Source organism: Arachis ipaensis, chromosome B2 (genome assembly GCF_059453495.1).
Source record: "Arachis ipaensis isolate K30076 ecotype BB chromosome B2, ASM5945349v1, whole genome shotgun sequence".
NCBI lineage: Eukaryota > Viridiplantae > Streptophyta > Magnoliopsida > Fabales > Fabaceae > Arachis > Arachis ipaensis.
In genome coordinates this window covers 3,091,415-3,110,332 of record NC_142437.1, presented here as the reverse complement: position 1 = coordinate 3,110,332, position 18,918 = coordinate 3,091,415, and the positions used below count along the sequence as shown (strand labels likewise).

Genomic DNA, 18,918 nt, shown 5'->3' with positions numbered 1-18,918 from the left:
TTTATAAATATTTGTCCAGTATCAACTTATTTACCATCACAATTGGAGTCATATGAATTGTATCACAATTTTATCTATAAAGCATTAGCTTTTCCTATTTTGTTATGAGTTTATAACCATGTTATCGCCATTGCTTTGCATAAACCACCTCAATGGTAATCAGCTGTAGCCTGTAGGCCATATAGGTCCTACAACAACTGAAACTCTCACTGTTTAATAAGGGCTTGGTCTCCAATTCCTGGTGACAAAACTGAAAATGCATAGTTACTTTGGAAGAAGGTGAATTGCATCTTTCAAGTTCCAACCACTTGCTCATGATCCAGTTCTGGTTTGCAGACTAAAATTATCAAAATATACTTGTAGAAGATTATTGACCATCGCAATTCACAAATGATGATTAAATTCGTACAGTATTTTTCATTGATAATAGGCTCACAGACTTTAACATGGTATTAATGACTATGTACATCCTTCAGTATCAACTTTTTTGAAACTTGACGCACATTGTACCAGACTCCATAAATTTCACTTCATAAAAATGAACAGGTTCATGGGAAATCACACCCTTTTTGTATCAAAATAATGGAACCCGAGGAAATCCCAAGAAATATTATATTATATATTAAAATTAATTGCGGAAAGATCATCAATCACCAAAGCGTTTGTAGTCCAACGGTTAGGATAATTGCCTTCCAAGCAATAGACCCGGGTTCGACTCCCGGCAAACGCACAATTCTTTTTCTCCATCTTCTATTTTCATTCGGAAAAGTTAAAACACTAAGATTCCTTCTATTCAGTGATTCTCACATGTCATTTGGCATTCCCTAGAACGATTCTCAGCCAATGTGCAATATGAAATTAAGTTTCTTCCAGTTTTGAACACCTACCTTCTTTGTTTAATATTATTCCTTCCCTCTATAGTCTATATAATGGAGTTTGCGTTTTTTTAGCCAAATAGGGGAGTAAAAAGTTTTCTTTGATTCATCGTTAATCCCCTTCAGCATTGCTATCAAGGACCAACTACAAATCACAAGTTTTGTGAAACACAACCACCACACCACAAGACATACAACAAAAGCCTACATACAAATTAAGCTTGCCTTAAAGATCATTTTTTTTTCCCACAGGTATATCAGTTATCACATGTACTTATACCGGGATAGCAAATCAGTCCCCTCAGAAAATATAATATTCAGAAACAAAGCAGATCTTGGGAAGATTTGTATATCAAAACTCTAACAGTTAGCATCAGCATACCACATTTATGCATTTTACATGTGCCTGAGCACTACAGAACATAGATCAAGATTCACAAGGGTAACAAAGATCAATATCACTACTATGAATTTGTTATCATTTCCCGGCCTGTGGAGCTATACATGGCCATTATTCAAAGGCTTGTACCAGATATGAACCAGAAACTAATAGATTCTAAGCATTTAGAGAATTATAGAAAAGCATGAATTGCAGACGGGGTTTAACTTAGCACTGAGATACTCATGAGAAAGAAACGGCCTTCACTTTTGGCGTTTTCTGCTTAGCAAAGAAAGCTGATAGCACACTTTTGCTTCGAACAGGGACTTGGACAGTGTCGCATCGGTTTTGGTTGTCGAATGACCTGAATGGTGTAATTGGTCTGGAACCCTCCAATGAATCCTGCAGAAAAGACTTGTTAGTAACTTTGTAAAGAAAGCTTCAGGAAAGTACAAGGAATTTGAATAAAATAAATGCAACCCTTTCAACTCTTGAGAACCTTATGTTCAAGTAAAATCTAGCTGCAAAATATTGTCCACACTTCCAATATTTGCCAACATTTCTTGTGTTCAGTGAAAGCCAAACTTAGTGTCACTTCCCAGCCAATTGGAAGAAACAAAACTCAAGGAGGGAAAGATAACCTCCTATTACTAAATGCTTCCCATCATAATTTGTTTTTAATGAAAAATATTTTATTAGCAAAACAGTTTTCCAGTCTTCACTAATGTTGTTTTCCCTAAAAACTGAATATTAATCATCTTAGTTTCCATTGTACTCTTATTCGACATAGAACATTACTTTTTCCATTTGTAGGAATACATTATGTGTGGTCTAATGAAACTAATTTAATGCTGGATAACTCATCCCATGCAAGCTACGCGATGATATCCTTTTAAACAGTTCATTATTTGATGCATAATCCTATAAAAGCAACAAATATGTCAAGTAGAAAGCAAAATAAAATGATATTATCAGATATCGACCATCAAACAGGGTTCCGCAACTGCAAGGCATTTGCACTTGTCAATGAATATGGTGTTACCTTGCGTGTGCCACCCAAAGATAGCCCGATATTAGAAGCAGGAGCTCCATTTGATAAGTGAATTTGTGCTGGCGATGGTTTCATCCAGGTACTCTCTTCATTATCTGCAGGTATGTAGCCATGGACCATAAGCTAGCTATGATTTCAACATTAAGAAATAACCAGCACCTGACTTATTACTGAATTTTAAATGGTATATTACAATATAACGAAAGGGAGACAGCTATTCGACAAACCTAAAAGCTGGAAAACTTCAGGAGTCTTGGCAGAAAACTTTGGGGTCTCGATGCTGCAAAAATATAGTGTAATGCCATTTGTGCCTCGTGTGTAAAACAGAAAAAGCAGCAACCATGCATGACCTCAAATATTAAAACTTTTCCAAACTTACATTGGTGAAGCATGTGAAACTCCTTTTAAGGTTGACTTAGTCTCTGATGCTAAATGCCATGAAAGAGTTTTTGATGCAGGGGTACCTATATGTAAAAATATACATTCCGATTAGCAATATAATATTCACTTATGTCCAAAAGGAAAAGAATAAGATCCATGTCAAAAACTCTAGAAGGGGCAAAATTTTCCCCAATGCATACCTGAAGATTGAAAACGAGTCCTGGTTTGAAATGGATTTTGTCTTGCATCAATCTGTATGTGTGGACTGAAATGCACCTTTTTATTGACAGAATCTAGCTTGCATTGATAAACAAACATAGGCAGCCATAAGTAAAATAAATAATAACAGAGTTTTCCAATGCCAATAGTAATTTCGGATGAATAGAAAACAAAAAATCATACTTGGTAAAATGTAGTGCTTGTGATGTCTGGGAATGATTGCCAACAATTGCTGTTGCCGAAGACCTTCTTTATCCGTGTAAATTTGGCATGTAAGAAGTTTCTGCAAGTAAGAGATATGTTACTTTAATTGATCTTTGGTCTAATTGAACATAATTTTGCAGAAGAGCTTGTAGTTACCTGAGTTACAGTAGAGACCCTCAAATCCATAGTTGATACATCCAACGTTTGCTGATCTAGAAGATCGGTTAACTTGCACGCGACAGTTCCCAGATGATCAACAGCATTCACAAGAGCTCTTACAGCATAATCTTTCAAGTTGTCAAGTACCCTAATGCATGAATAACGCACAAATGATGAAAGTTCCCTTCAACATTTGAACACAAAGGAGAATGGACACAGAGCATGTTGTTGCTACTCATTTACATCAGCTGGCAAGACTTAAAAAGTTCATGCATACACGTTTGTCAATGTTTTCATTTCATTTAATTTACATAATGCAAATTACTCATGTTATTTATTCGTTTTACTATCTCCAAAGTTAAAAGCTTATTGCTGGCATTTCATCCCTAACATACAGTACTAGCATTTATCAAAATGACCTAGCAGAATGAAACTTAAAAGTTCGTTCATATATTATTCCCATCTCTTGTAAAAACCAGTTAGGAAAAACTCAACCACTAACTTTTTTGTCTGACTTGGAAAGCTTCAATCATTTACATAGCAAAGCAGTTGAAAAAATCAGGTTAAGATGACTCTGCCTTCAGATCAGGTTAAAACAGGGAAAAAGAACTCATCAACAAAACAAATATCCTTACATTTGTTTCTGTTCACTATTGAGATAAGATTTTTCACAGTATTCTGCGGCAGAATAAAGTTGAGGCCTCAGGTTCTTAAGCTCCTGAAATGACCATAATATGAAGATCAAATGACTATCAATGCAATTTGCTTACTTTAAACTTTTAAAGTTTAAATCATAGCCAATATAGCCAAAGGATAAATAACTAAGCCAGAAAAGTAAAATATAAGTTATATATAGGTACAATAATCCTGTAAAAATCCACGAGCATTATATCATCTGGAGTCTCAACTTACTTAATGCCACACATTAGTATAGTTTGTATCTACTATTAGCCAAAATTAACCTCAATTCTGATAATCTAATGTATAGTAAGATATCTTAAATTTCCAGTAACATGATAAGTCTCTCTCTCTCTCCCTCTTCTCTCTTCCAACCCTTTACCTCTCCTATATTACATATTGTAACTCAACACAATTGTTTCTTACTTCCATCCAGAGGTTTCAATGTAACTGCTTCCAAACGTCAAATTCAAATCTCCTTCGCCACATTCTCATTTTTTAAAGTTTACCATGGTTATAAATTGCAATCGGCATCAATTGCGGCAGAAATATTCACCATTCGCTACAGCAATTCCACTTCCATCGGCCGCAAAATTTTCACATCCCAACGGCAATTTAAAAAAAAAAAACATAACTCTTCAGAAACATATATATCCTACTAAATTCAGCTGCTATAAGCTTGTAGTTTCTTATAATTAAGTAATCCACACTCGCTAACAATTAAACTATCTATTTTCAGCAACATCCTCGGTCGCACGGTTTCAAATTTAAGTCAACAACTGTTATTAGCAATGCAAGCGCACAGCTTAAGAAACGACGCGATTCTCACCGCATCAAAACAGAATTCAACTTCGCCACCAAACCAGAGAGAGTAACCGAAAGTCAAAAAGTCAACACAGCGAAAAATAAACGCAGATCTGAGCTGAGAATGAAACAGTGAGAAGGAGAATGAGAGAGAACCTGCAAAGCGTTGACGAAGCTCTTGCTGCGCTCCATGGAAGCCTCGTCGAAGGTCATGGCGGAGTTAAGAGGCGTTGTAGTTGGACGCTCAACCTCCATTGATTTTTTTATAACTACGCTTAAAACGTAACTAACTCAGAAGCGTGTGAAACGGAACGTAACTAACTTGTGCATAAAACGTAACAAACTCAACCAAACGGTTAGAAACGCAGAACTGCTACCATTGTGTTCAGTGTTGTTATGATTAATCAGAGAGAAGGAAACTTGTTAAAGAAGAGAGAGGGAAAGATTGAAGAAGGAGAATGGAAAGAAAGGGGGAAGAAAAGAAAAGAAAAGAAAAGAAAAGAAAGGGAGTGAGCTTTTTGTTTGTGTTTTGTTCTTTTGGAAAATAATAAAAGGTTACTGAATATTATTTTTCGTTTTGGTGTTAAATAAACAGGATGAGAATATTTAATGCGGTGCCACGTGGCGCGGTGGTTAGTTGACGCCAACTTCCACTCTCGCCCCACGCTGCTTTGCTTTAACTTGAAAAGACATCACTACCCTCCCCTCGTATTTATCACAGTCACTCGTACAAGCTGCTCAGTGCAGCTGACACCGCAGCTCTGCTACGTATAATAACCACGTATATACTTTTTTTTTTTTTATACCAAAGATAGGAGACTCGAACCCGCAACCTCTTAATTGAGTATGGGGAGACTATGCCATTTGAATTATTACTCATTGGCAATCACGTATATACTTACTTGGGAGATTTTTTTAAATAAATAAGATAAATAATTAAATATAACATTTATTCGAGTAAATTTAAGAGTATTTATTTTTTAAATTAGGATAAAATATATTTTTATTTTTAAAAATTTTTTTAAATTTTATTTTGTTTTAATTTTATTCTTAAAATTTTTTATTTGTATAAAAAATATTACTAATACTTAAATTTTTTATGATCAATTCAACAATAATGCATAACATTTATATTTGATTTGTTTGTGTTAAAAATTATTTTTGTGATATTGTTATTAAATTTATTTTAAATTTTTTTGAAAAATTAGTGGCCAAACACATATTTAATGTAAATAAACAAATTTTAGGACAAAATAAAATTTAAAAATATTTTTAAATTTTTTAATAAATTTTAAAAATAAAAAATATATTTTAATCATTAAATTATAATACACATTTCATCTACAGTAAAAATGAAATATTTATATATAGCAGTGTATGTTATTTGCAATGTATATACATATTTCAATTTAAATATGTATATTTTTTGTTATTTGTATCAATTTCTTTTTAGCAGATAATATATATATATTAGGATTATATACTTATTTTTTAAATTAAATGTACATTAATATTCTTCTTATATGTAGTTTAAAATAAAAGAGTTATAGATTGTATAAGGTTAATCTTAAATTGATTATAGTAGTTCATTCTTTATATTTCTAAAGTAAAATTTTAATTCGAATCTTATGAACAAAGCTGTTCAACTTAAAATAATAAAATATTAATTAAATTTTGAATGTTAAAAGAGAAATAGATTTGACTCATAATCATTCTTATATTATACTAGCGTTTATTTAGATTATTTAAATGTGACATTTATTTATTCTTAAACGTAATTTGTGAATAAGAAAGTTGCTTTCTTTAAGAAAATATCAAACTCAAAATAAACCTCATCATGTAGTAAAACCTGATGAGTATGGCTACAGTATACAATACTGTATTACTGTATGTATACGGTGGGTCACCGGTAATGTGTCAAGTGTCAACTTGCACTCAACGCCACCAAACACCAAACTACACCTAATATAACATCCATTCAATAATTAATTATTGCACCTAATAACGATTAAATATATATATTTCACTGATTCGTATGTTCCCTTCTTTTTGTTTTATATAAGAGACTAAAAAGTTGTGTTGGTGGAGCCTTTTTCTTCTTTTTCATTATATGACTTAGTTAAATATTATTTAGACTCATTAAAATTAATTAGTATCATAAGTGTCCAAATATATAATGGCACAAGATTAGGTGTTGGCCAGTGCCCACTAAAGTTTGGGTTAATAAATTCTGTTATTTTTTCAGATGTGGCTATGAAACATTCGTACTTATATATAGAGTAACTTCATTTAATTTGTAGCATCTTATCCTTTTAGAGTCATTCTCACACAATAAACCAAACAACATAAAGTTCTCATACTTTAGAAGAAGTGTAATGTCAAATAATTTTTAATATTATTTGTCATCTAATGATCTAATTAAACAATAATTACATGAGTCGGATTCTAGATTTAGGTTTTATAATAATCCGTTCTGTTTTTGAAACTCGATCTTTTTATTGTGATAACCATGGCTGTTGCTTTTACTCTATCATTTTTGTAACATACCATTAATATTAATTAGTGGAACATTTAGAACAGTTGAGTTTCACTTGTGTATACAAAGTATTTTTATGTTATAAAGATAGAAAATTTATTAAGCCAAGGAAGCCAAAGCAAGTTGCCATTCAGAATAAATCTTAGCAAAAAGGTTTACCTAAATAACAAGTTTTGAATCCACCATAGACCAAAGATAGGTAAAATCTTATACAATTGCTCTCGTTGAGAGTCGAACTCAAGACCTCCCACTTACTAAACAGGTGCTCTAACCAACTGAGCTACGAGAGCTTGTTAAAATTTTTGTTTTAGAAATCCTATTTAATGTATTTATAGGATTTTGAATATTTGCTTTGGAATTTGTTTTATGAATCAATTTAAGGACAAGTTACATAATTAAAATGAATTGGTTTTGAATTTATCCAATTGCAATTTTTTGAAACGAAAGACATGTTTGTAACTTTTTTTTTTACCCAATGTAAACCGCTATTAGCTGTAGCAGTTTTAATTTAAATATAATTCGCTACAAGCTAGCGCAAATTATGTGAGAAAAGGTATTGAACAAAAATTGTTAGAGATTAGAGTGGTTTTTGAAAAAATCTGTGGGAGGTTGCTGGTTATTCTCAGGTGAATTTTAATGTGTGAAATTTTTTATAATCTCTAGATGTGACTGAATTGACATTTGGATCTTCCATTATAAATATAAATAGTAAGATTAAATTGACTAATTTCATTTTAAATAAGCTATTAAGATACGAGAATGTTTGGAATAATAAAATAATTCTAATTGACATAATTAGAAAATAAATTATTATTATTATTATTATTATTATTATGAGAGTTTAAGAAATAATGCTAAATAATTATCCTGTGATGATGATTTATTTGGAGCTTGAATAAGCAAAGTAACTAACTGTTATAATGATCTTTATCATTCTACACTAAACATGTATATTTTTTTTAAAAAATTAATAAAAAATTGTTATAAAATATTTAAACAAATTATTCTATATTTCATTTATTTGTAAATTTTTTTTATCCCAAAAGACATGCACAAATATATCACTATTATATAATGTTTTTTTTTACTTAATTTGTTTGACTTTGTTTTTATATGTGTATACACAGTATATTGATATGAGATTAGATTCGATTCGCACACTAATGAGATCGAATTGCGAATTTCAGGTAGATTTTCGCATATCCTATGAATCTGCAAAATATAAATAAATAAGTAATTTTTTTATATTTTATTTCAAATAATAATTATTATATATGTTGTATTATTTTATTTTTATTATTTAGGAAAAGTATGTTTAATAATATTTTAGAAGTTAAAAGAGTGAAAAAAAATATTGATTTTTTAATAAAAATAAGTTTTTTAAAAATATTTTATATTTTGCAAATATATCCGATTTGCAAATGTGCGAATCAGATCCAAACTAAAAAAACATATATATTGGATCCGATTAGATGATTTTAGTGCAAACTGAATTGAAATTTTGACGATCTGATTCACATTGCCTCACTATTTGCATCTAATGCAGTTCTTATCTATTTAATAAATCTTTTCAATTGTCTTGCACTTGTATTTATAGAGAAACCAGCTTCACAAAAACCGCTAGAACCTCCCACAGATTGAACATGCCAACGTTTCTTCATAAATCGATATAGTCAGTAGCAGTTCATGCATTGCTTGAATCCTTTAGAAACCACTACAACCTCTACAGCCTCTAGCGATTTCTATTCAACACCTTTTCTCTTGTAAAAAGATTACAAACATGTCTTCCGTTTCAGAAAGTTGAAATTGGATAAATTTCAAACTAATTCATTTAATTATGTAACTTGCCCTAAATTTAATAGATAAAATTACATACAAAATGAATTCATAAAATTTCTCACTTCATTTTTACTTCTCAATCAAAATATCACTTAGAAAAATGGATTTCTTCCAAGCAAACTTTTAAATTTGTTTATAATAAGTTTGCGCAAAATTTACTACCAAAACTCCAAGTTTTCTCGAAAAGTTTAGGGTTAAGTACGATTTTGGTCCTAAGATATAAATTGAAAATTTTTTTCATCCCCAACTTTTTTTTGTATATAAAATGGTCTCTAAGGTTTAACTTGAATTTAAAATCGTCCCTAAGGTTTAACTTGGTTTTAAATATTTAGCGGTGAAAGCGGAGGCAGAGGTGAATCATGACCAGCTTTTTCTTCTTCCCTTCTCTCTTGTTCTTCTTCTATTCCCCTTCGCAGGAGAAGAAACACTCTCCTTCTCTTATTTTTCTTTTTTTTTTAATTTTATAATTTTTTGTTATGGGTAATTTGGTCCAAAATTTTAAGATTTAAGTAAAAAAGACGATTTTAAAATTTGATTTAAACCATAGGGACGATTTTGTATATAAAAAAAGATTAAGCACGAAAAAAATTTTCAACCTATACCTTAGAGATAAAAATCGTACTTAACCCAAAAGTTTAAGATATACAAGATTGTCTCGGGGAAGATCCTCTCGCAGCCTTAGTCTTCACGGTGGATATCTGCTTAATTTGCATACTCGAGGTTGAGGGAGGTTGAGGTCAATTTCTATTTTTCACCATTGAAAAGTAATTTTACTTCCCATAAAACCTTGGTAAAAGTCAAAGTTCTATTTCTACCTTTGGACTTGGAAACACACCGAATTTTCCCATGCAACAGCAAAAGCAAAGAATTGCTACCAACGCAAGTTGGCACAAATGGATGAGGGTCTGTGTTCCTTAACCATTTCTCCCGAGTTCGATACGCACTGGAGGAGGGAATGGAGCTTGCTTGCTTGGGACTTGGGAGGGTCGCCCACTTTGTGTGCCTCTGCAGTACCCGAGGGATTAGTCATTGGGCTTCCGGCCTGATAGATACCCTAGTGCAAACCAAAAAAGAAATGCGAAATCCATAATATTGGTTTAAGCAACGTAACGATTTGGTTCTACATTGCATAACGGATACGGTAATACCATACAATTACCTCCTTCAACATCCTTATAAATATCAAATCGGGGGGCCATTGACTACTCCCTTTCTCGCACCAATTCCCTAGGTACCCCCTTAGGACTCAACTTTTACTACCAAAATATAATCCTTCAAATACACAACTATGGCACCCTGGCCTAGGTTACTTATTCTCTTAACATTTTTCTCTAACACTTTCTCTTACACATTCACCATAATCAACAACTGCCCTCATACTATATGGCCTGGTACACTTGCTGGTTCAGGGAGCCCTAAACTATCAACGACTGGATTCCAGTTGGACTCAGGCCAAAGTGTCAGACTAAGCACGGTACCAGGATGGTCGGGACGAATATGGGCAAGGACGGGTTGCAAATTTGATGTCACAGGAGCTGGCAAATGCCTAACTGGTGACTCTGGGGAAAAACTGGAATGTGATGGAAATGGTGCAGCACCTCCTACCTCACTGTTTGAGATAACACTCGACGGAGCCAATGGACAAGATTTCTACGATGTCAGCATGGTAGATGGCTACAATTTGCCGTTAGTGGCTCTACCACGAGGTGTATCTGGTGGAGCCTGTAATGCTACAGGATGCGTGACTGATATCAACAGAGGTAAGAGTTCAAAAGTACATAAAGAAAATAAACTATACAGCTGAAAGCTAACATGCGAGAATAAAAAGGGTACCTTATAGAATTATAAAAATATGCAATGGTATAGGTTGCCCGAGAGAACTTCAAGTGCTTGGTGAAGAAGGAAACCAGCCTGGTGTAGTAGGGTCCAGAAGTGCTTGTGAGGCATTCAAGTCGGATCGGTACTGCTGCGCTGGACAATATGCTAACCCAAAGAGTTGCCAGCCTACATTTTATTCAACTATCTTCAAGAAGGCGTGTCCTAGAGCTTATAGTTATGCATTTGATGATGGAACCAGCACTTTCACTTGCAAAGCTAGTGAATATGAGATTGTTTTTTGTCCCTACAGGTTTACAACTATGCATCATCTTCCACATTTTCATGATAAACCCATCCAATAACTAACTAACATTTTACATTACAATTTACAACACAGGATGAAAAACCAAAATCATACACCACCACCTAGAAAGCCCAAGCGTAAGCAAGTTACTTCCTCATCAAATACTCTCTTGCCCTTACCAGCGCCTATCGTTCTCTTGATTCTCGATCTTCTTTCTCAGTGTTTCTAAGACACGAACATTATTGATATGGAATGACAAGAAACTCCAGGAGTGCTTCTCAAAAGAGGGAGAAAAGAATCCCTGCTCGTGAGATTGAAATGAACAAGCAAGAATAATATTAGCAATCAGCGAACAAGATTTACAATCTTGCAAGACATTCTTTGGAGGGGAACAAGCATAGTCAATGTAATCAGGAAAATTAGAATCCTGAAATTCATTCTCCCATGTTTGGCAGAATTTAGTTAACAAAGTAATATTTCAAAAATTATATTAGCCAGCTAGTACAAGTCAACTAAAAGCAGAGATAACAAATAATAATTCACTGGAAAAGAAACTACAATGTGAGTATTATGGAAACAGGAACATGTAAGAAGGATTTGATAAGAACTCATTCACCAATCATAAAAGTACCAATTCTTCTGGGGTGGATTTGTTGCTGCTGTAATGTTATTATCTCTGACATGGGCAAAGTATTTCATCAACTAGTACTTTTAACCCAAGGATTGAGTATAAGTTTACAACATACACAATGGAACACTTCTTCGACTCAATTCTTCAATTCTTCATCTTTGCCTTCTTAGAATTTGGAGCTTTTTTCGGAGCTTTTTTCTTTACTGTCTTAGGTTGTGGTTTTCCTCCAGTACTTCTACCTCTTTTCTTTTCAGCACCCTGTATCCAAATCTTATACAATTTAGTATGTATGCAGCAGCATTTTCATTTATAAAGGGAGAATCTGAAACCAAGAAAACTTTTTAGGAACTTACTGTTTTCTTGTCACCCTTCCCTTTGGATTTACTGTGAGTTTCTTCCTCAGCATGCTCATTTTGATCAGTTTGGGTGGCCTTTGGCATCTTGCCAGCTTCCTCATCTGAATCGAAGGCAAAACCATCCAGTGTCCCTTCTCACATGAAAGGTTAAGATGTGAGTAAAGGAGTTTATTCATAATATAAAGGAAAAACTACCAGAAATAAAAGCCTCAATTTGGTAGATGCAAATAACCTTCAACCATAGTTTCAGCTTCATATACATTAGATTGTGGCTCCAGCTGTATGAAGTCATTCATAATGGCCTCTATCTGATGAAGAAATATTAAGAATAGCATCAAAATATCAGTTAAACATAATGACAGCAGATATTTATCATAATCCTTGTCAGGGCTGATACTGATGAATAACACAAATAAAAAGTAGAAGAGAAACCTTGACAATAAATACAGATTTATAACTCAGGATAGTAATAATTGCGTCAAACAATTTTCAAATATGTGAGTAAATACGAAAATATTAGATAATCAACAGACCTTTGCCTCGGAATGTCCAAAGCTAACCTGAACAAATAACAAGCTCGTATCAGTGTTTGAAAAATACAAGCAGGAAAGGTTTGATATAACTCGATCATGAAGGTAACTAGCCACAAGGACATTACAAATAAAAATTTTAAATGCAGATTACATCCAACTTAATTACTTACCACACAAAATGTCCGGCAAGGAACTATAGATGTTTTGTATATAGTTCCTGAAATGATGCCAACAATACAAACAATCAGAAACAGTTTGTCACTGCCTAAAACTAACACAGAAAATGGAATATACTTATAATGAACATATTATAAAGGCATATAACTTAGGAAAGGAATGAAAATATATTACGAGAAGTTTTTTCTTTCTTTTTTCTCTCTTTTTAAGCTAAAAGACTGAGGTAATATTTATGATGATTTTTATTTAAATAAAAAAAAACAATATAATATGTCATTAAGAAGAAAAGAAAGTACTGTGCTTATGATTTCGATATTCCTATTTTTAAAATACGAAGCATGAGTCCTTTTGTATTTTGGGAACTCCACATGTAATAATTTTGCCATAAGTAGGTTGACATTACTAAACTGTACTCTGTTTTTTCTTCACATACTCACGCTACAATATTATGATTAAGAAAATATTTGTCCATGTCTTTATATTGATGAAACTCTCTGATTTCTTTGGGAATCAGAAAATATATGAGCTAAAACAAAAAGTACCTTTCAAGTCTAAGTGCATTTCCTGATCTCTGGATGCAGAATCTGAAATTATAACCCGGCCTACAGCTCCCACATCACCACTGAGATCTATGGAGTCACCTTGGCACTCAACAAGAGCCTGCAAAACCAAAGCTCCTCCTCAGGTACCCTTTCCATTCTCATGAATTAAGAAGAGAACATAACAACATGGCCCTTCCAATTACAAAACACAACATACAGCAAAGAAAAATCCATAACATATAGTTGCTATCCTACCTTTGTGCGTTGAACTTTCTCAGAAAGCACCAAAGGCAGCCTTGAAGAGGAGACCTGCAAATTACAAATAGCACGCAAAATCAGGATGCTGGACTAGATAACAAGATAGCTTATGATGGCTATCACTTATTTCAGTTTCAAAGTCATGGGAGTGTGGTGAGTCATTATAATTAATTAATTATTGTAGTCATTCTTACATTTGTCTCAATGAGCTTTTCACAAGTTTCTTCCTCCTCAGCCTCCAGATCTCCACCACTACCTGTCCCATTTGTAGAAACCACAAGCACATGGTCAGAAATCCATAAAAAGAGAATGGAGTGATATCTTACAACTTATATGCCCATACTAACCCATTCCATACCTCTCTCCTTTGCACTGCCCTTTGTTTTCTTCCCTTTCACTGGTGAATGATCTTCTTCTACATGAATTGGTTTCTGAGAAGACTTTCCTTTTGAACCCTTTCTGGATGGAGACTTTCCATCATTGCCAAGGATAATTTTATCCTTAGCTTCTTCACTAATCAATTGAGGTATTTGTTGCTGAGAAGCTTCCACCTGATTGTTACGAATTTCTTTTTTGGGGCTATGATCAAGGCACGACTCAGAATCCGATGATAGACTCAAAATTGGATAAACAGATTCCTATGCAAAAACATTTGACTAATCAGCAACCAGAAAGTAATCGCAGCCAAGCGTTAGCAAGCCAAACACATTTTTCTTATAAAATACAAGGGAAAATATGCTTCCTTTTTTCTGGTGATATATCATTTTTAATCCTTTACCTATCCGACCCTGCAATGCTCATATTGGTGTTGTAGTAGGAAACAGAATTATTCTAAGGACGAGAAAAAATGGTATACTGGTTAGATATTCTATGCTTGATGGATTAGAATCCTCTTGATGTTCAAGGATGAAATATCAATAGCTTCTCTAAAACTACTGATCCCACCTAAGAATTAATGGGGCAAGGTTCTTACTTTATGCTCGACATGCATGTCATTGTTTGAATCAATGCTAATCTTCCTTTCCTCTATGTCTCCTGCATCATAAGAGACCAAACGACAATTCAATAAAGTAGCAAATTGTAAAATGATTGTTGCATGCTATCACTAGATAGAAACAAAGCCTGATATGTTAATGATATCATGTTTTTAGGGGGGAAATAAAACTATATGCAGATTGGTTTTAAATTAGAAGTACAAAAAAATAATAGCTCCAATGTGTGTAAGTCATGGGTCTTTTGTGTTTAATTGATTCCAAAAAAAATCCCCTAGATTTTACTTATATTGAGAGTAAAATTTGGAAAATTTTAGAAATATAGAGAAGGCATCAAACGCGGGAGACTCTCTCAGCAATTAGTATAGATAATCTATACAGCCTTTTTTCTGTTCTGTTAATAAACAATTAATTAGGATTGCATTACTCATGTCCTAGACCTCTGAACTTAAATGTTCTATTTACTCATCAATACAGAACTCTAAACACAAATACAAATCAGTATACCTTTTGCATTTTGCTTCTCTAATTTCTTTCTTCTAGATGACGTAGTACAACCTTCTATTTCAACAGCAGCTACTTCTAATGTCTTTCTAGGTGAAGACTTATAACGGCTTTTGCCAAGACCAGTGCTCCTGCTCTTACTCTTATTCTTACTCTTACACTTGCTGATCTCCAGAGATGATCCTTCAGCATCAGTCTCATCCCCAATTGACAGGCTATCGTCATGTAAGGACTTGGAATCAGATGACAGTATCAATGGCGAATGTGATGGCACCTAGTCAATAATAATAAAATTTATCTGAGGATGTAAAGCATGCTAGCTCATCATCTATCCCAATGGAAACTGATCAAATTACCTGAAAAGAACGCAACCAATCTGGGGAGCTCTCCCTTGAATCACTCATTGCTGTTTCTCTGTGTTGATTGCTAAAAGTAATATATACATGTATAACATTAAAGTCAGTTGCATGATATAGGAGGTGGCAAACAGGCATGTACGCCCCACCCCACCCCTCCCCAGCCCGCCGTGCCGAAGCCCGCCACTAAACCGGGCAGGCCAGCAGTCTGAAAATCTTAGCCTGCCCCGCGCCATAAAGCTTTTTTCCTTTTGTAAAATTTGAGACAAAATTGTTATACTGTTAATTAAATGAAAAATAATCTAACCAATTAACCATAATATATACTTGATTAAAATTACTGCAACAAAAAATGACCAACTTAAACTTCATATTCACAAAGAACATGTTTCATCTTTTAACAGAAAATAAAAAATACAGCAGCTCACAATTATATATGATATACAAGATCAAATTGAACTTCCAATTCATCTGATTTCCAAACCCTAAATTTTAAGGATTAAATTATATACTTTCCACTTCATCTGATATCTCAAAATAACCTCCAATTCATAAGTGAGCTTTCTCAAAATTAAAAAGAATGGGTCAGAATGAAAGTGGTAAAAAATGCAAACCTCAAAGGCTGAGACAGCTGGGGAGGCAGAGGCAGGGAAACACTGGATCAAGGAGGCTGGTGTCTGGAGCAGGAAGTCAGAGGCAGGGGACCGCTGGAGGCAGAGGCAGGATCGCAGCAAGGCAGTGGCGCCGCAAAATACGGAGGCCAGGCACTCGCCACTCGGGCAGGCAGCAGCGCAGGCGTGCAGGCAGCGGAATGCAAGCTGTGCAGCGAACAAGCAACGCAGCGAGGGGGTAGGAGAGGACTGGGAGGAGCAAGTGGGTACTTAGAGCTAAGAAAAGAGGCTAGTGATAGGCTGGTGGCACTTCGCAGGTCGGAGAGGAAGAAGGCTGAGGAACGAGTGAGACAGACAGTGCAGTGCGAGATGGATGGGTGGGCGGGCCGGTGGGGCAGGTGAGTTCAAGACTAAGAGCAACTCCAATGCTAAGAAATAAAGTTGCTTTTCTGACATATTGGGAACTCATATGTCATATATTTATTTAATTAATTATTTATATTAATTATTTAATAATTAATTATATTAAATTATAATTAATATAAATAATTATGTTAAATCAATATCAAATATTATTTATATTGTTATATAAATTATAATTAATTAAATTTATTTTATATAAAAATAAATTTATTTTTTATATATTATAAAATAATTTTTAGTTGAATTATTTATTTTTATTTATAAAATTTAAAATATTAATTAAATTTAAGTTATTTATTTTAATATTTTATAATATTGAATTATTTTAAATTTATAAATTTAAATAATATTATTATAAAAAATAATAATTATATTAATTTTAATTACTTTAATTAATTAATTAAATAGGATCATAATAGGGATTAAAGTTAGTTTCTTCTAATAAAAAAGAGAGAGTTTTTTTTAGTTTTTTTTTGTTGTTTATAATACAAAAACTGATGTGGAGTTATTTTTTATCACAGATAAACCATAAATAAGAATTGAAATGAGTTCCTTATTAAAGATGGCTTAATATTGGAGTTGCTCTAAAGTTATACTTCACAAGTCACAAGTAAATCACCAACTGCGCGTCTCCCACAAAATTATTAGTAAATACTATTTACGAGAATCTTGACTATGAGTATTTAGTTTATTTTTTTAATATTTTTTTTTATATTCTGATTTAATAAAATATTATTTCGTTGGACAGTTCATTTATAGAGTTCAAACTTATAATAGCATATGCATGTATTGAAATTTTGAAATGGTAATAACATGCTAATTACTAACAAGTTTGAGAAAAACCTATATTTGCATTTCTTAAAAATGAAGTGACAAATAATTCTCATATGTTTAAATATTATTATTAGAAGCAATATGGACTGATACTATTAACAAAAGATTATTTCATAAGCAACTGTATGTGATCTCCAAATCACAAAAGAAGGCATAGCTAGATTCAAGTGGTCTCTTACTTGAGACTTTTGCAAATGACCTAATACTCAACCTTAATCATTAGTAATGGAACTTGAAAAAGTGGATTATTATTGTGATTATACCATCTTCATGATCACCATTTTTTTTTACGGTAAATTCTATTCTATTATTTTTATAATAACATATAAATTATCCTTTATAAAATGTCACTTTTTAATTGGTTATTATATTAATTATGGTTAAACTATTTTGTAATTAAATTATTTTTTAAAATAAATAATTATATAATTTATTAAAATATTAAAAACTAAATTTTACTTCTTTCCCAAATCATGCTTCCAGAGAATAAATCCTAATTCTCGGTAATGACTTATGGCTTGTTGCTCCTCTTCCATTCCGTCGTCGTCGCACCACCCGAGCATAATCTCTTCAATGGGTGTTTTATTCTCTCCGTTTGTCGTGCCATTGCCAACCTCCAAAGCACTGCTATTGCTGTCGTCACAAGCAGCGCCGCCGTCCTCAACTATCCTTCCCTCTTACTCGATCTCTATTTCTGTCTTCTCTCATCCCTTAATGACGAAGCTGCAATTTCGCGTATTGATGTACATTCTTAAATTTGTTAGGATGAAAGTTGGAAAAAGTTTTGACGATTCCCTCATAATTCTCTTACATTTGTTTTTGGTGTAGATTTATTCTAGCCATGGTTGCATAACACTATTTGTTACTCGCTCCTATCATAATAGCTGTTGTGCAATTTCGACTAAAGAAGATTAGCTTAGTCTTGTCAATCCGGCACAACAAATTTTTATGGCTAATTTGAACTTTGTTAATTATACTATATTTGCATATTTCTCTTAGTTTCAGAGAGTATACAATTTCTGATATTTTCAACTACCATTAAGAGTTTGGATTTTAACTTTGTCAAGACCTAAGATTTGATTTATGGGTAGTTAGAGAGATAATTTAGACAAGAAAAGAGTACAAATTTTGAAGTTGAAAGTAAATGAGATGAATGTGAATGAACAAGTATTTACAAAAATTATATAATCACACATCTTGAAAAAATATGTAATTACAAAATAATCTTACTTTAGTTAAGATGTTAACTCTTATTGGATTAAATTATCTCAAACTAAAACTAAACATCCAATTAAAATGAGCCATGTCATAGAAAATAATCTACATGTTATTTTAGAGGGAATTAAGTAGAACTCACCTTTTTTTATTTATGGATTAAATAAAACTCTTTTAATAATTTTAACTATATTTATCTTAAATGGAGAGATTATTACTATACAAAAACTACTTTAAAT

The 18,918-nt window shown here is 32.9% G+C and overlaps 3 protein-coding genes and 2 non-coding genes across 11 annotated transcripts; 2 read left to right on the top strand and 3 right to left on the bottom strand.

The window, feature by feature from the left end:
• Nucleotides 1–658: 658 nt before the first annotated feature.
• Nucleotides 659–730, top strand: TRNAG-UCC (transfer RNA glycine (anticodon UCC)). Its single transcript has one exon. It is a non-coding gene; the product is annotated as a tRNA-Gly (tRNA).
• Nucleotides 731–1,212: 482 nt separating this feature from the next.
• On the bottom strand, nucleotides 1,213–5,329 carry LOC107622568 (protein ABIL1). The gene is made up of 9 exons (XM_016324514.3): nucleotides 4,907–5,329; nucleotides 3,904–3,986; nucleotides 3,266–3,416; nucleotides 3,089–3,188; nucleotides 2,887–2,979; nucleotides 2,685–2,769; nucleotides 2,533–2,585; nucleotides 2,297–2,400; nucleotides 1,213–1,656 (listed from the first exon to the last, which is right to left on the bottom strand). The coding sequence occupies exons 1-9, from the start codon at nucleotides 5,003–5,005 to the stop codon at nucleotides 1,498–1,500; spliced, it is 927 nt and encodes a 308-aa protein (XP_016180000.1). The 5' UTR covers nucleotides 5,006–5,329; the 3' UTR covers nucleotides 1,213–1,497.
• A 2,173-nt stretch (nucleotides 5,330–7,502) lies between these two features.
• Nucleotides 7,503–7,576, bottom strand: TRNAT-AGU (transfer RNA threonine (anticodon AGU)). Its single transcript has one exon. It is a non-coding gene; the product is annotated as a tRNA-Thr (tRNA).
• A 2,633-nt stretch (nucleotides 7,577–10,209) lies between these two features.
• LOC107622547 (uncharacterized) lies at nucleotides 10,210–17,274 on the bottom strand. Of its 7 annotated transcripts, none has more exons than XR_015905203.1 (16): nucleotides 16,211–16,678; nucleotides 15,597–15,666; nucleotides 15,244–15,514; nucleotides 14,718–14,779; nucleotides 14,103–14,382; nucleotides 13,939–14,000; nucleotides 13,742–13,795; nucleotides 13,487–13,604; nucleotides 12,938–12,984; nucleotides 12,768–12,794; nucleotides 12,467–12,542; nucleotides 12,232–12,365; nucleotides 11,879–12,136; nucleotides 11,427–11,548; nucleotides 10,959–11,247; nucleotides 10,210–10,870 (listed from the first exon to the last, which is right to left on the bottom strand). XR_015905203.1 is itself a non-coding variant. In XM_088505040.1 (14 exons), the coding sequence occupies exons 3-14, from the start codon at nucleotides 15,642–15,644 to the stop codon at nucleotides 12,023–12,025; spliced, it is 1,293 nt and encodes a 430-aa protein (XP_088361166.1). In that variant the 5' UTR covers nucleotides 15,645–15,666; nucleotides 16,211–16,617; nucleotides 17,214–17,274; the 3' UTR covers nucleotides 11,645–12,022. The 7 variants fall into 7 exon arrangements, 3 of the variants coding, with proteins under 3 accessions (XP_088361166.1, XP_088361165.1, XP_088361164.1); XR_015905202.1 differs by having other exon boundaries at nucleotides 10,210–10,855; XR_015905201.1 differs by having other exon boundaries at nucleotides 10,959–11,548.
• On the top strand, nucleotides 10,414–11,498 carry LOC107622558 (pathogenesis-related protein 5-like). The gene is made up of 3 exons (XM_016324505.3): nucleotides 10,414–10,885; nucleotides 10,992–11,253; nucleotides 11,341–11,498. Exons 1-3 carry the CDS (start codon nucleotides 10,414–10,416, stop codon nucleotides 11,474–11,476), a joined length of 870 nt encoding a protein of 289 aa, XP_016179991.2. The 3' UTR covers nucleotides 11,477–11,498.
• Nucleotides 17,275–18,918: the final 1,644 nt, after the last annotated feature.